This window comes from Phyllobates terribilis, unplaced genomic scaffold (genome assembly GCF_046119375.1).
Source record: "Phyllobates terribilis strain yellow unplaced genomic scaffold, ASM4611937v1 Scaffold_9__5_contigs__length_417890890, whole genome shotgun sequence".
Taxonomy (NCBI): Eukaryota; Metazoa; Chordata; class Amphibia; order Anura; family Dendrobatidae; genus Phyllobates; species Phyllobates terribilis.
Window position 1 is genome coordinate 84,138,462 of NW_027362769.1, and position 14,109 is coordinate 84,152,570.

The following is a 14,109-nucleotide window of genomic DNA, read 5'->3' on the forward strand; positions in this document are numbered from 1 at the left end:
CTGACCCAGAGACTAGCAAATGAAGTGACAGCTACAATGATGTGGCAGCTGATTGAGAAGAACGAAATAGTACACGACCATGGAGAAGAAAGGCCTGTTGTGTTATTGGGGCACTACAGTGGTGGGTACACGCAGTCAGCACTGCTACAGTTAATGACAAACTATATTACAGGTAACGCCACGTGCGTGGTGCCATGTTATGGACGGTTTTACATCAGACAAATAGTAGTAAGGTTAGGACAACACAGAGGTTTTTAGAGGCAGAAAAATCTGACAAATTTCTCAAGGAAAATCTATTATGGAGAACGCTCCTTTGTTATAAATGTTCTCAAGTGATTTTAAAAAGGTTTTAGAAGCTTTACCGCAGCCCCCACACAAGTTTTTTTTTTTGCAGATTTTTCTGAAGTTTAGATCAAATTCCATGAAAAATTCAGCCTCAAAATACAAGTCATGTTTTCAAAACCTTGCTCAAAAAAAAATAAAAAAATTCAAAAACAGCATCTGAACATAGCCTTTCTTCCCCTGAAGTCTTTTTTCCCTGAAATATATATATACTAGATGGTGGCCCGATTCTAACGCATCGGGTATTCTAGAATATGTATGCGGCCGACCGGGCGCGACTAAGCAGCGAAGCAGTGTTTAAATGGGTTGTGCACTACTTTAAATTAACGCCCCAATGTATTAGTGAGGATCGGGGCTGCCTGTGCGGGTACTTCCGCTGCGAGCAGCCGGGAGATGACCGGCTGCTCGCAGCAGAAGTATCCCGACCAGTGGCGCCGCTCCCCGGTCCTCCCTTCACACATGCCGTCGGGAGATCAGCGGCCCTAGCCGCTGATCTCCCGACGGTAGCAGCATGGAGGTCAGCGGCGTCGCCGGTCGGGGTCCTTCTGCTGCGAGCAGCCAGAAGATGACCGGCTAGCGCCGGTCATCTCCCGGCTGCATCGACGCTGACCTCCGTGTGGAGGTCTAGACAAATAGCGTCAACTGTAAGACATCTATGGAAGAGAACAGGACACATCATGCAGAAAAGTACAGCGCCGAGCACAGAGCCGGCTTATCCGGTACATGCACATTGCTGCAGGCACAATTTCCTGTTACTCAAACTATGAAGTAAGATCTTATAGCAGAAACCACAAAACATGTAAAAAATATATTAAAGTGAAGTAAAAGAGAGACTCTGGGCAAAACCCCTGAAATGACTGTTACTGTTGGAGCGGCGATATGTCCCACCCTGCAAACTACAACATCCTCCATTATGAGGATTCCATAGGAACCCCCTGCCCCCAGATCACCAGGACTGTGTGCAGCCACCATCTGTTAGGGTATGTGCACACATCGAGTAATTGCAGATTTTTCTTTGCAAAACAAAACAGAATATTGTCAGGAAAACCACTGAGTAAAACGCACGTTCCTGAAACTTTTTTATTTATTTATTTATTTTTTCCACATTAATTTGAAGGGTGAAAAACGCTGCAAAAACGCTTAGAGAATTGCCACGCTGCAGATTTGAAAAAGAAGCTTTGATGGCTCAAATCTGCAAGGAAAAAATAAGCAACGTGTGCGCGAGAAGTCTCATTCACTGCAGTGCAGCTATGTTTTTAACCTTGAAATAACAGGTCGTGTGAATAAGCGCTAAGAGGAAATATCGCAGTATCTAACAAAAGGGGATTCATTTACACAACCCCCCCAGGTGGATAAGGACAACACTCCAAGCGGACGCTGCGGAAACAGGACGAAGAAAGTGCCAAAATCACAAGACCACAGCAAAGTAAAGTCATGGGAGTAAGGAGGAGGGGACGGTGACCAAGAAACCAGAGCAGACTGTAGTCAGCGACATTCCCATATTAATAATAATAATAATAATAATAAGTGGAAATAACAAATGTAAGTGGTAGAGAATTCATCAGCTGGAAAGTTATCAGAAAGCAACCAGTGTGATCTGTAAGAACGTCCTCCTGATTAGCAGGGTCTACACGGGGCTTTCTGGGGGCAGTGGCTCCTCCAGGTATATTTTGGGCTCCTATTAGGGGGCGGCAGACCCTGCAGGGGGGTCATGGCTGCTCTCAGGCTCTTACCACATTCTGCGCCTCGGGGCTCAGGCAGTCGGAGATGTCCTGCATGTCCACGTCCTCTCTGCTGTCTCCTTGTAAGAAGCCTCCCAGGGATCAGCTGCTAATCCCGGGCTCTGGGCAGGTGGAGGGGCTGAGCGGCTCTTCTCTCAGCGGGCAGGAGCGCTCATAGGAGCGGACAGGTGACTCGCTGCCTCCTCGCACCGCAGGCCGGGCTCTGCCGCACAGGCTGCACAGGTAACAGGTCAGCCGAGACCCGGGCGGCCGCACAGTGCAGGGAGGTGCAGGAACTGTGCACAGGCGGCAATTTCCTCCGTGTGACTGTGCGCCCGCCCCTCACACTGGAGACGACAGCAGCACAGCACAGCACAGCTCCCGGGGCGGCAGCACAGGCTCCTGCCACTGACAACCTGTGTGCTGCACCCGGCAATGCTGGAGACTGCCACCTCCACACGGGCAGGCTGCCACTGACGACCTGTGTGCTGCACCCGGCAATGCTGGAGACTGCCACCTCCACACGGGCAGGCTGCCACTGACGACCTGTGTGCTGCACCCACCACAGGCACAGGGCAGGCTGCCACTGACGACCTGTGTGCTGCACCCACCACATGCACAGGGCAGGCTGCCACTGACGACCTGTGTGCTGCACCCACCACATGCACAGGGCAGGCTGCCACTGACGACCTGTGTGCTGCACCCACCACATGCACAGGGCAGGCTGAGGGGAGAGGACACTGAGGTGGGCACTATGAGACTATGTTCACACTGGGTTCTTTGAATAACTTTTTTTGGAAGGGATCACCACTTTAAAAAAACAAATGTTTCTATTCATTTCTCTGGGAAAAGTTCTATTGTTCATCCTAGGAGGGTTTTGTTTCCCTTTTTTTTTTACTTGAAGAGGTTTTGGGGAAAAAAAAACTGTCTGATGGAAACAATTCCATGTCTACAAGTTGTCAGCAGATTTAGCTGCAGAAAAAAAACACATGTGTGAACATAGCCTTAATGAGTGCAGTGTGCATGTTAGAGTGTTTGTACACACCAAGGTTTTATGAAGCAAGGCCTCTTAAAAAAATGCCTGAGAAATTGCTTCAAAAATGCTTGAAACATTCTCCTTGTTCAGTTTTATCGTAAAACCACTTTGCTGTTCATATGTTTTGAACCACAGTGTGGTGGAAAATTGCTCCAAACCAGGCACTGTAAAAACAAAAGGCTTCAAAATTCAGGAAATGGGAAATCCTCTGAAAACTACCAAAATCTCTTCCAAAACATTTCAAAACTGCTTCAGGAAAAGAAAATCTCATCCACATACTCCCTAAAAAAGCAGCATTCCCTGAAGTGGTTTCCATCAGAAAGATTCATCATTTTTGAACATTGCCTTAGAGGCAGATTCCCTGTGGAATTAGCTGAAACTAGGCACAGTCAACTCAAAATGCTGGAAAAAAAAAAAAACTTCAAAAGACTCGTCACGGATATGTTCACACTGCTTTTTTTCTAGTGTGTTTTTTTTTAGGGGGGGGGGCGGAAATTTACTTAGCATTGAATTAAATGCTAGCATTTTATTTTCCAGGAGAAGACACTTAGAAAATTCTCAAAAAGATGCCTGGGCGTCTTTATTTTGTACAGCTTATTCATTGACTTCTCTTGTGTAGTATGGAGAGTCTGTCTAGAGGGAAATGCCTCAGGGCGCAGTCAGACGGCCTTATAACTTATACGAGGATCGCAACGCAATGCTCGGACTGTCCGTCTGCTCTCCTGACCTGAGCGTGACAATATGTATTTTATGCAGCTGTTACGCTCGGGTCAGGAGAGCTGCCGGTCAGTCCGAGAATTGCATTGCAGTCCTTGTTCAAGTTATACAGCCGCCTGACTGCACCCTGAAGAATGGACGTCACTTCTTATAAACACTTGGTGGCTTTGAAAGCCTGAAGCATTTCAAAGACACTTAAAAGCCTGAACATATGAACAGCAAGTCGTTTTTCCATTGAAATGAATAGGGCGCTTTCTTTGGATAATTTTGGGAACGCTTTTTTCAGGTGTTTTTAGGGGCAGAACCCCCAAAAATGCTAAAAAAGATGCAGTATGAACATACACCAAAACAGATTTAAAATCTATTTATTTTTCTTTAAAAGCTTTAGGAAATGAAAAATTATGTTCAGAAGACATCTTCTTAGAGTTCAAGGGTATGAGCATATGATGTCTTCATATGAATTTTTAACAACAATGTCAAATACAGTGAAAACATGGCAGGAAAGCTTTTTATGCCGCCTTATGTCCAACTAAGAACAATATCGCACAAAACATTGCACTGTATTAAATGTGGCACATTACATGACTCCTCCAATTACACCTAATTTTGTAGAAACTTTTAAAAACTGTAAAGATAAAACGAATCAGACGTCCATGAAATATGGTCCAAGTACAGACTGTGATGTCCAGACTGGCAGCGCAGCTCCTTACCCGAGCTCAATAGTCCCGTAGGCAGGCTCGGACTGGCCCACCGGGGAAGAGGTGAATCCACTAATGGGCCTCCTATATGAGCAGTTCTTGGCACAATACACTACACATTTACTATGTCCAGACAAAGGCATGAACTCCTCATTCATTTACCAAACTACCCAGCATATTATTACATAAATTTGGTAAAAGAGGGTAATGAAATACTTGTATGTAGCTGAACAGTGGGCCTCCAGAGTTGATACTACTGGTGGGCCCTTGGCACCCCAATCCGACACTGCTCATAGACATATGAGCCTCTTGAGTCCAGGTCAGGATAGACTTGATCAATGCAGATATCAAAGTCTGTGATGTCTGCATTTGGATCCTGCTGCACTTGGGTCTACACCATCTGCTGACCCGCAGTGTTGTCCCTGCTCCCCGCACAACCTCCTAAGGCAGTGTTCCCCAACTCTGGTCCTCAAGAGCCACCAACAAGTCATGTTTTCAGGATTTCCTTAGTATTGCACCAGGCAATAATTCCATTACCTGTGCAATACTAAGGAAATCCTAAAAACATGACTTGTTGGTGGCTCTTGAGGACTGGAGTTGGGGAACACTGTCCTATGGGGAGCAGTTCTGGGGTGGGTTTCCACTAGCCTGAGGTTACAAACCCATTTTGAAGTAATTGTGCCAGGAGGCGACATGTTTATCCCTTTTTCTTGTCAGCACATAGGCCTATACAAGACTGTAGCTTTTGGAGAAACTCGTCCCATGCGTACATCACGGTCTGTGCTTTGCCCATGTTCCACAGACATCTGAATTTGGCCTAATACACACATTAAATGTATCACTGCAGTTTTTGAACAAGTTCAAGTGCATTTTGCTAATTAACCCCGTGATATAATAATCAGGATTTCAGCAGCCGGAGATGACAGTCAGAGGCAGATGAGGGGCAGCAGCAATCGTTACAGGTGTTGAGCCTACACAACTCGCTGAGCAGATTACCTGGATTTATATCTTTTTATAAAGGCATCACCCTATGGTCTGGTGCGCTCTGTTTCCCTACTGTGTTTGTCTAGTAAGAGACAGATGACATCCCACTGCAATGGTCAAGGTGGGCTATAAGACAATTTATAAGGTTTGCTGCATTCTGATAAGCAGTCATGCTTTGTAATCAATGTACAGTGACAAAAATATCCCGCAGAGCTGGAGATCCTTGCAGCCATCATGTGGCTGACCTCTGCACTTCTCCATTCAGCTTGTTGTCACCGGTAGCTGAGTTGGATTCCTACCTCATATGGCACCCTGGAATATGTCCAGCGGAGGGCCAGAGCAGTGATGTAATAGGGGAAGGGGAGAGCGAGGCCTTAGTCTTGGTACTCTGCCTGCCTGTATACAGTCAGTGTAATCTATTAAAGTAGGACAGAGAAATCCTCATGTCAATGGCCCAGGTAGGTGGACAAATAATAATAATAAAATAACAGGGTTTCTTCCACAGAGATGAAATGTGAAGGAAGGCAGCAGGAGTGCGATGGAGGACACTGTGTGGATGATGTAGAACGCATCATCCACACGAAGCAAGAAGAGAGGAGGCGCCGGACCAAGAACAGTGACGCCCATCGGACCAGACTGTCCCGTAGGTGAGTATAATAAAAGCTCTTTTTCATGTTATGTAGAGCACATTGGGGACATACAGTACAGACCAAAAGTTTGGACACACCTTCTCATTTAAAGATTTTTCTGTATTTTCATGACTATGAAAATTGTACATTCATACTGAAGGCATCAAAACTATGAATTAACACATGTGGAATTATATACTTAACAAAAAAGTGTGAAACAACTGAAAATATGTCTTATATTCTAGGTTCTTCAAAGTAGCCACCTCTTGCTTTGATGACTGCTTTGCACACTCTTGGCATTCTCTTGATGAGCTTCAAGAGGTAGCCACCTGAAATGGTCTTCCAACAATCTTGAAGGAGTTCCCAGAGATGCTTAGCACTTGTTGGCCCTTTTGCCTTCACTCTGCGGTCCAGCTCATCCCAAACCATCTCGATTGGGTTCAGGTATGGTGACTGTGTAGGCCAGTCATCTGGCGTAGCACCCCATCACTCTCCTTCTTGGTCAAATATCCCTTAAACAGCCTGGAGGTGTGTTTGGGGTCATTGTACTGTTGAAAAATAAATGATGGTCCAACTAAACGCAAACCAGATGGAATAGCATGTCGCTGCAAGATGCTGTGGTAGCCATGCTGGTTCAGTATGCCTTCAATTTTGAATAAATCTCCCAACAGTGTCACCAGCAAAGCACCCCCACACCATCACACCTCCTCCTCCATGCTTCACGGTGGGAACCAGGCATGTAGAGTCCATCCGTTCACCTTTTCGCCGTCGCACAAAGACATGGTGGTTGGAACCAAAGATCTCAAATTTGGACTCATCAGACCAAAGCACAGATTTCCACTGGTCTAATGTCCATTCCTTGTGTTCTTTAGCCCAAACAAGTCTCTTCTGCTTGTTGCCTGTCCTTAGCAGTGGTTTCCTAGCAGCTATTTTAACATGAAGGCCTGCTGCACAAAGTCTCCTCTTAACAGTTGTTGTATAGATGTGTCTGCTGCTAGAACTCTGTGTGGCATTGACCAGGTCTCTAATCTGAGCTGCTGATAACCTGCGATTTCTGAGGCTGGTGACTCGGATAAACTTATCCTCAGAAGCAGAGGTGACTCTTGGTCTTCCTTTCCTGGGGCGGTCCTCATGTGAGCCAGTTTCTTTGTAGCGCTTGATGGTTTTTGCAACTGCACTTGGGGACACTTTCAAAGTTTTCCCAATTTTTCGCACTGATTGACCTTCATTTCTTAAAGTAATGATGGCCACTCGTTTTTCTTTACTTAGCTGCTTTTTTTCTTGCTATAATGCAAATTCTAACAGTCTATTCAGTAGGACTATCAGCTGTGTATCCACCTGACTTCTGCACAACACAACTGATGGTCCCAACCCCATTTATAAGGCAAGAAATCCCACTTATTAAACCTGACAGGGCACACCTGTGAAGTGAAAACCATTTCCGGTGACTACCTCTTGAATCTCATCAAGAGAATGGCAAGAGTGTGCAAAGCAGTCATCAAAGCAAAAGGTGGCTACTTTGAAGAACCTAGAATATAAGACATATTATCAGTTGTTTCACACTTTTTTGTTAAGTATATAATTCCACATGTGTTTATTCATAGTTTTGATGCCTTCAGTGTGAATGTACAATTTTCAAAGTCTTGAAAATACAGAAAATCTTTAAATGAGAAGCTGTGTCCAAACTTTTGGTCTGTACTGTATATACAGCATTCTAGAATGCCATCACATAGGGCTTACAGGTGCTGGCCATACTTTATATGGGAAACACCTGGTGACAGGTTCCCTTTAATTAGTAGACCACCCGTTTAAGGTTCCTTAGATTCTTATTTTCTGAATGCTGGTTGGTTAAAAGGGTATTTTCATGGTAGACATTTATGGATTATCCACAGAATATGCCATCGATGCCTATTACATGCAGAGTGCACCTATCTCAAGAATCGGGCACGTTAAGTTCCACATGCGTGGCTGTCTCCATTCACTTGTATTAGAGTTCCAAACTGAGCTGAGTTTATCTCACTGTAGCCAATAAGAATTACTGTAGCCAATAATAAGTTGTTTGTTGCAGTTATATATTTTGATCATAGTAAAACTGGATCAGTTCAGTTTTCATAAGACAGGTAATGATATAATGCATTAGCTCTGACTATATACGTTGTAATTATTTGTATTCAACATTTTCAGTGAAATAATTACATATGAATCCACCCTTGGAAGCCATGTTGCTTTATGTCACCCTGTAGCACACAGACAGGGATGCAGTTTGCCTCATTACTGTACAGTATGCTGCCAGCCAAAGAATTCTATTTATAATATTCGGAGACAGGCAGAGGAGTATGGAGAACTCCCACCGACACACCCGACCCCGGCTATTTTTATATATACCTCTTCACAAGCAGGCTGGGAAAAGAGTCAGGGAGGAGAAGGAAACTGTGAGTTCCTACCCATGTAAAGACTACATACAAGGGCTCGTTCATATGACCATATTTTCAATCTGAAACCAATGTTATTCAATGGGGCAGTGTTGATGAGCTATTTTTTTTATTTTTTTTTTCTCTGACCGAATCTGCATGTGAAAAGAAATCGCAACATGCACTAGTTCTTTCCATTAATGGGATGAGACCCACCCATTCAAGTCTACCGGTGCGCAAAGAAAAATCAGATGCCATACGGAGCCACAGTACAGCATCAGTTTTGTACGGATACATTGCAATTCTGTAACATAGGAAACTGTAAGGCTGTGTGCCCACTATGCGTTTTTCAAGCGTTTTTGCCGCAGAATTTCCGCAGCGAAAACGCTTAAAAAACATTGGTAATACGTGCCCCATGGTCCCCAATGATAATCCGCATGTGAAGTGCACATGCTGCAGAAATTTCCGCTGCGGATTATCATTGCAGACAAATACGCAGCATGTCCATTAATTTTGTGGACACGCAGCGTAATTGCCACCATTGACTTGCATTGAAATGCTTGATATCCGCATCACTACATGTGCACACGCGGATATGAAGCGATTCAATGTGCGGATGGTACCTGGGTCTGGAGAAGAGGAGACTCTCCTCCAGACCCAGGTACCATAGAAACTGTAAAAAAAAAAATTAAAATAAAAAATAAAGATTATACTTACCTTCCGATGTCCCCCGGCCTCCTCAGCGATGCGTGCGATGTGTTTGGCGGCTCGCGATGGTGTGAGGACCTGACATGACATCATTGAGTCATGTGACAGGTCACGCGACCGCTGACGTCGGCGGTCGCGTGACCTGTCACATGACTCAATGACGACATCGCAGGTCCTTCGAGACACCGGGGAGACCGGACGGAGCGGAGAAGGAGACCGGGGGCCATCGGAAGGTAAGTATAATCTTTATTTTTTATTTTTCACCATTTTTATTCTTTTTTTTAACTATTACTTGGTCACACTATATAAATCCATGCCAGTTGCATGGATTTATATACTGTGACCAAGTTGTCAAGCACTTTCCAAGTGATGCTAAAATCGCTTGGAAAAGCGCTTGATAACCCGCATGCAGAAATGCATGTGAAGAACGCTTGACAAACGCTTCTACCTGGTGGGAAAAACGCATGTTAGATCCACACGCGTTTTTCCTGCCAGGGAGAAGCAGAGAAATATGCAGCATTTCTGCATCGTGGGCACATAGCCTAAATGACTAATAGCTGCGTCATGAATCTAGAGCGTTTGATGAGTGGCGTTCGCCTCTGTGCTCAATGCCAGGAGTCTTACTCCAGTCACCAACTGGAGTAAGATTTCTAGCATAGGGAACCCCATAGCCCATCATGAATTAGATTTCTATGGCGTCATATCAGGGCAGGGAGAAACTGGCATGAAAATACCAAAAGTCTCAAAATTTTTGCGCAACTCTGAATTGCTCCAAAGTTTTGCAACTTTTCAAAGCAATTTACTCCAGGATTCATTCCCTAGTGGCTTCTCCCCACACTGCACATTTTGATTGACAAGTCTCTTCCTATATTTGTTTATAGTGAGGGACATGTCAGTCTATGGGAGCCAGGATAGAAGAAACCACTGGGGATGTTAAATTTGGGAGAACAGCAGCAGTTAAAAAAAAATTGCAAATTTATGGCAATTGAAAGATCCTCTTTAATAATATCCCCCGCTGCTGATTATTGCAGTCACGTTTCTGAAACACCCCTTTGCCTTGAATTGTCAGATGAATGTTATATGTTGATATCATTCATAGAAAAAATGTGGAAGACTAAGGAAATAATACAATTTTCTTATGAAATTTTATAATCTTTCCAATGACAAATGTCTTGGCAACCTTGTTCTGTAGAAGATGAAGAATATGTATGAGACTATTGTGTCTCTGTTCTTTATGATTGGCAACTTTAGTTACATTTGGGCATTGAGAAGAGAACGCTTGTCATGTGTGAGGTCACACCGTTTCCATAGCTGCTTCTCATGATGTCATGTGTGTGACCGTATAAGGCCAACTTAGGAGCTGTTCATAAACATTAGAGCGATCACAGCTCCGAGCCGCCAGCCCTGGAAGGGACAGATTATCCTGGCAATGGTCCATAAGGCATTAGCTAGATGCTGCCTGCGACTTGAACAGATTTAACCCTTGTAGGACTGCCTGGCATTTGACTGCAAATTACAAACATGTCTCTGAAATTCTCAATGTGCAAAGCAGGGAAGTAATATTATATTTTGGTGGCTACTATATTATAAGTAATAACTGCAAAGATAATATGCAGAAAAAATATGATTTATTAGTATCTGTAGTTTTAATTTTCCATGTTCACACACAACACACAGACCTTACAAAGGACTAGGGGGCATTCCATTATGGGTGGAAAAAAGGCGATTCCGGCAGCTAAATAGGAAAGGATTCTTAACAGTCAGAGCAGTGAGACTGTGGAATGCCTGACCAGAAGAGGTAGTGATGGCAGACACTATAACAGCTTTTAAAAAAGGCTGGATGATTTTCTCGCAACAAATGACATTGTGTTTTACAAATACCGGTAATCTAGCGTTAGGCTATGTGCACACAAGGCATGTTTAATGCGTTTCCGCGGCGGAAACGCTGTGAAAACCCTTGTTAATAGGTCTGCCAGCTATAGCAATGGTAATCCTGACGTGCTGTGCACATGATGCGGAAATTTCCGTTCAGGATTACCATTGCGTAAAAAAATGCAGCATGGCCATTGTTTGCGCGATTCCGCCGTGAATTCGCGCCCATTGACTTGAATTGAACCGCAGGAAATCCGCAGGTATAGTATTTATACCAGCGGATTTGCTGCGTTTCAATTAAATTATAGCCGTGGCTATGGGACTGCTGAGGGGTGATATTAATAGCCGCGGAGGGGGCTAGTATTCATGGCCCCTTCCCTGGCTATTAATTTCAGCCCGCAGCTGTCTGTTTAGCCTTTTCTGGTTAGATTTTATAGGGGGACCCCACGTCAATTTTTTTCTGGGGTCCCCCTGTAATCTAGCCAGTAAAGGCTAAACAAACAGCTGTGGGCTGATATTAATAGCCATGGAACATTGTTGGCTAATGGCCCCTTCCCCGGCTACTAATATGAGCCCCCAGTGGTCGGCTTTCCCTCTGCTGGTTATAAAAATGACGTGGGAGCCCACGTCATCTTATTTTTTAATTTTAGGCTCTGTGCCCACGATCCGGATGTAGCAGCACTTTGGACGCCTATTTTTTGCTGCGTCCAAAACGTTGTATTCTATTGAACGCAGATAATCCACGTGTCTTCACTGAACGATGCGTATTTATCGCATTCAATACATTGTAGTGGTCAAATTTATGTTGCGGAGACTAGCAACTCCGCAAGAGAATTTGACATGCTGCGGTCCTGAAAGACACGCCGCATGTCAGTGTCCACGGGTGATTCGCAGCCTCTGATGCACGCATAGTGGACATGGGATTTCTAGAGATCCCATCCACTATGCTGTAACATTTGGACGGTGCGAATATGACACTGTATAGACACACGTCACACCTGCAGCGGCTCCTGATCGTGGCCACATACCCAAACTCACCCGCAGCATGTCATTTTCTTTAGCGGACACGTTAGTCTCCGCTGCAGATTTTGACCGATTGAAGTTTCATTGCATGCGATGGATTCACATGTACCGACAACAAAAGTGCAGCATTATAACACCGCGTTTTGGACGCTGAAAAAATACGCTGCGTCCAAAGCGCTGATGAGTGCTGTTCGTGGGGACGTAACAACTAACGAAACAGCTGTGAGCTGTTAATAATGGCCAGGGACCATGTTTGCAAATGGCACCTTCCTAGGCTAAAAATAGCAGCTCACAGCTGCCGCATAAATTACATGAATGGAAATGCTAATGACAGTGGGCGAATGGGATTAGCTGGCACCTAGCTCTTTTGTTTGGTGATGACAAGGTGTCAATCAGACCTTTTCATGACCAAACTTTAATTAAAGTAAAGAAACACACAGACACAGTGTAAACACTTTATTTGAAATACAACAGACCCATTGTTTAATCATTTAAATGAGCCAATATACTCACCCAGTTCTTATGGCAATCCAAGGGCTTAAGCAATGTCCCATCAAATAACTTTAGCTCCAAAAAAACATTCATTGATGTACAGAAACGAGTCAAAACCAAGCGTTTTTTCTGCAGCGTTTTCCTACCAAGGAGATTCAGAAACGCTCAGGAAATTTCTGCTTCAAATACTGATCATGCGGACATAGCCTTAGAGAATGTATAACTGGTGGAGGAAGATTGAACTTGATTGGCTTAAGTCTTTTTTTCCAACCTATACAACTATATGTAACATAGGTTGGTTTGACAATTCCAACAATCACAGTCTCAGTACAGTCCACGATGTCCGAATAGGACCCAAATCTACTGACCCGAAATCAATAGCCTGATAAGCATATATGTTCCTCCTGAACTCTGCTTAGGTGACTCACAGCCGGTCAGGACATTGCGATCTGTACTCAGACGATGACTGCCGCACATGTAAAACCAGTCTTATACATCATATCTTGTAAATGAGTGAAAATGATGTCAGGCTATAAGTTTATGTATCCACCATAAATATACACCATACTGTACTGGGGAAGGTATGGAAATATTAAACCTGGATATCAAATCATACCCACACAAGATTTTTCTAATATTGCTAATCAGAGCACTTGTAATAAGTGTCGTGCTATTTCACCTTTTCAAGAGGTGTGGACCCTGAGATTAAAATTCAGGGGTCAGATTTCACCTGTGAGTATGAATTACTACACTAGGCTAAGTGCCCACGATGCAGAAATGCTGCGGAGCGTTTCTGCATCTCCCTGGCAGAAAAAACGCATGCGGATTTTACATTCGTTTTTACTGCCAGGTTGGAGCATTTTGAACATGTGATTTCGCATGCGGGTTGTCAAGCGCTTTTCCAAGCGATTTTAGCATCACTTGGAAAAGTGCTTGACAACTTGGTCACACTATATAAATCCATGCAGCCGGCATGGATTTATGTTGTGTGACCAACTTTCGATGCTGCAAATGTAGAATCAATAGTAATAATAAGAATAAAAATGTTGAAAAAAACCCAAACATTATACTCACCTTCCGATGGCCCCCGGTCTCCTTCTTCGGTGCGTCCGGTGTCTTCGGCTGCTCACGGTGGTGTTCAAGGACCTTCCATGACGTCATTTAGTCATGTGACAGGTCACGCGACGTCAGCGGTCGCGTGACCTGTCACATGACTAAATGACGTCAAGGAAGGTCCTTTTACCACCGCAAGCAGCCGAAGAACCAGCAGCACAGCCGGGAGCAGACTGGGCCATCAGAAGGTAAGTATATGTTTTTTTTTTTATTTTAATTCTTTTTTAACTACAGTTACTATGGTACACGGGTCTGGAGGAGAGTCTCCTCTTCTCCAGACCCGGTACCATCCGCACATTGAATCGCATAATATCCGCATGTGTACGTGTAATCATGCGGATGCTATGCTTTTCAATGCAAGTC

At 44.3% G+C, this 14,109-nt stretch overlaps 1 protein-coding gene across 15 annotated transcripts in view; it reads right to left on the reverse strand.

The window, feature by feature from the left end:
- The window catches only part of LRRFIP1 (LRR binding FLII interacting protein 1), a 119,492-nt gene that overhangs the window by 72,157 nt on the left and 33,226 nt on the right, over nt 1-14,109 (reverse strand). The window contains exon 1 of one of the 15 annotated variants that reach the window (XM_073646663.1): nt 2,076-2,513. The exons of 13 other annotated variants lie outside the window; for them this stretch is intronic. In XM_073646663.1, coding sequence (XP_073502764.1) covers nt 2,076-2,120 — 45 coding nt within the window. In that variant the 5' untranslated portion in view covers nt 2,121-2,513. Of the gene's footprint in view, nt 1-2,075; nt 2,514-14,109 lie in introns of those variants that run through there. One more of the 15 variants, XM_073646673.1, reaches the window with a different exon arrangement.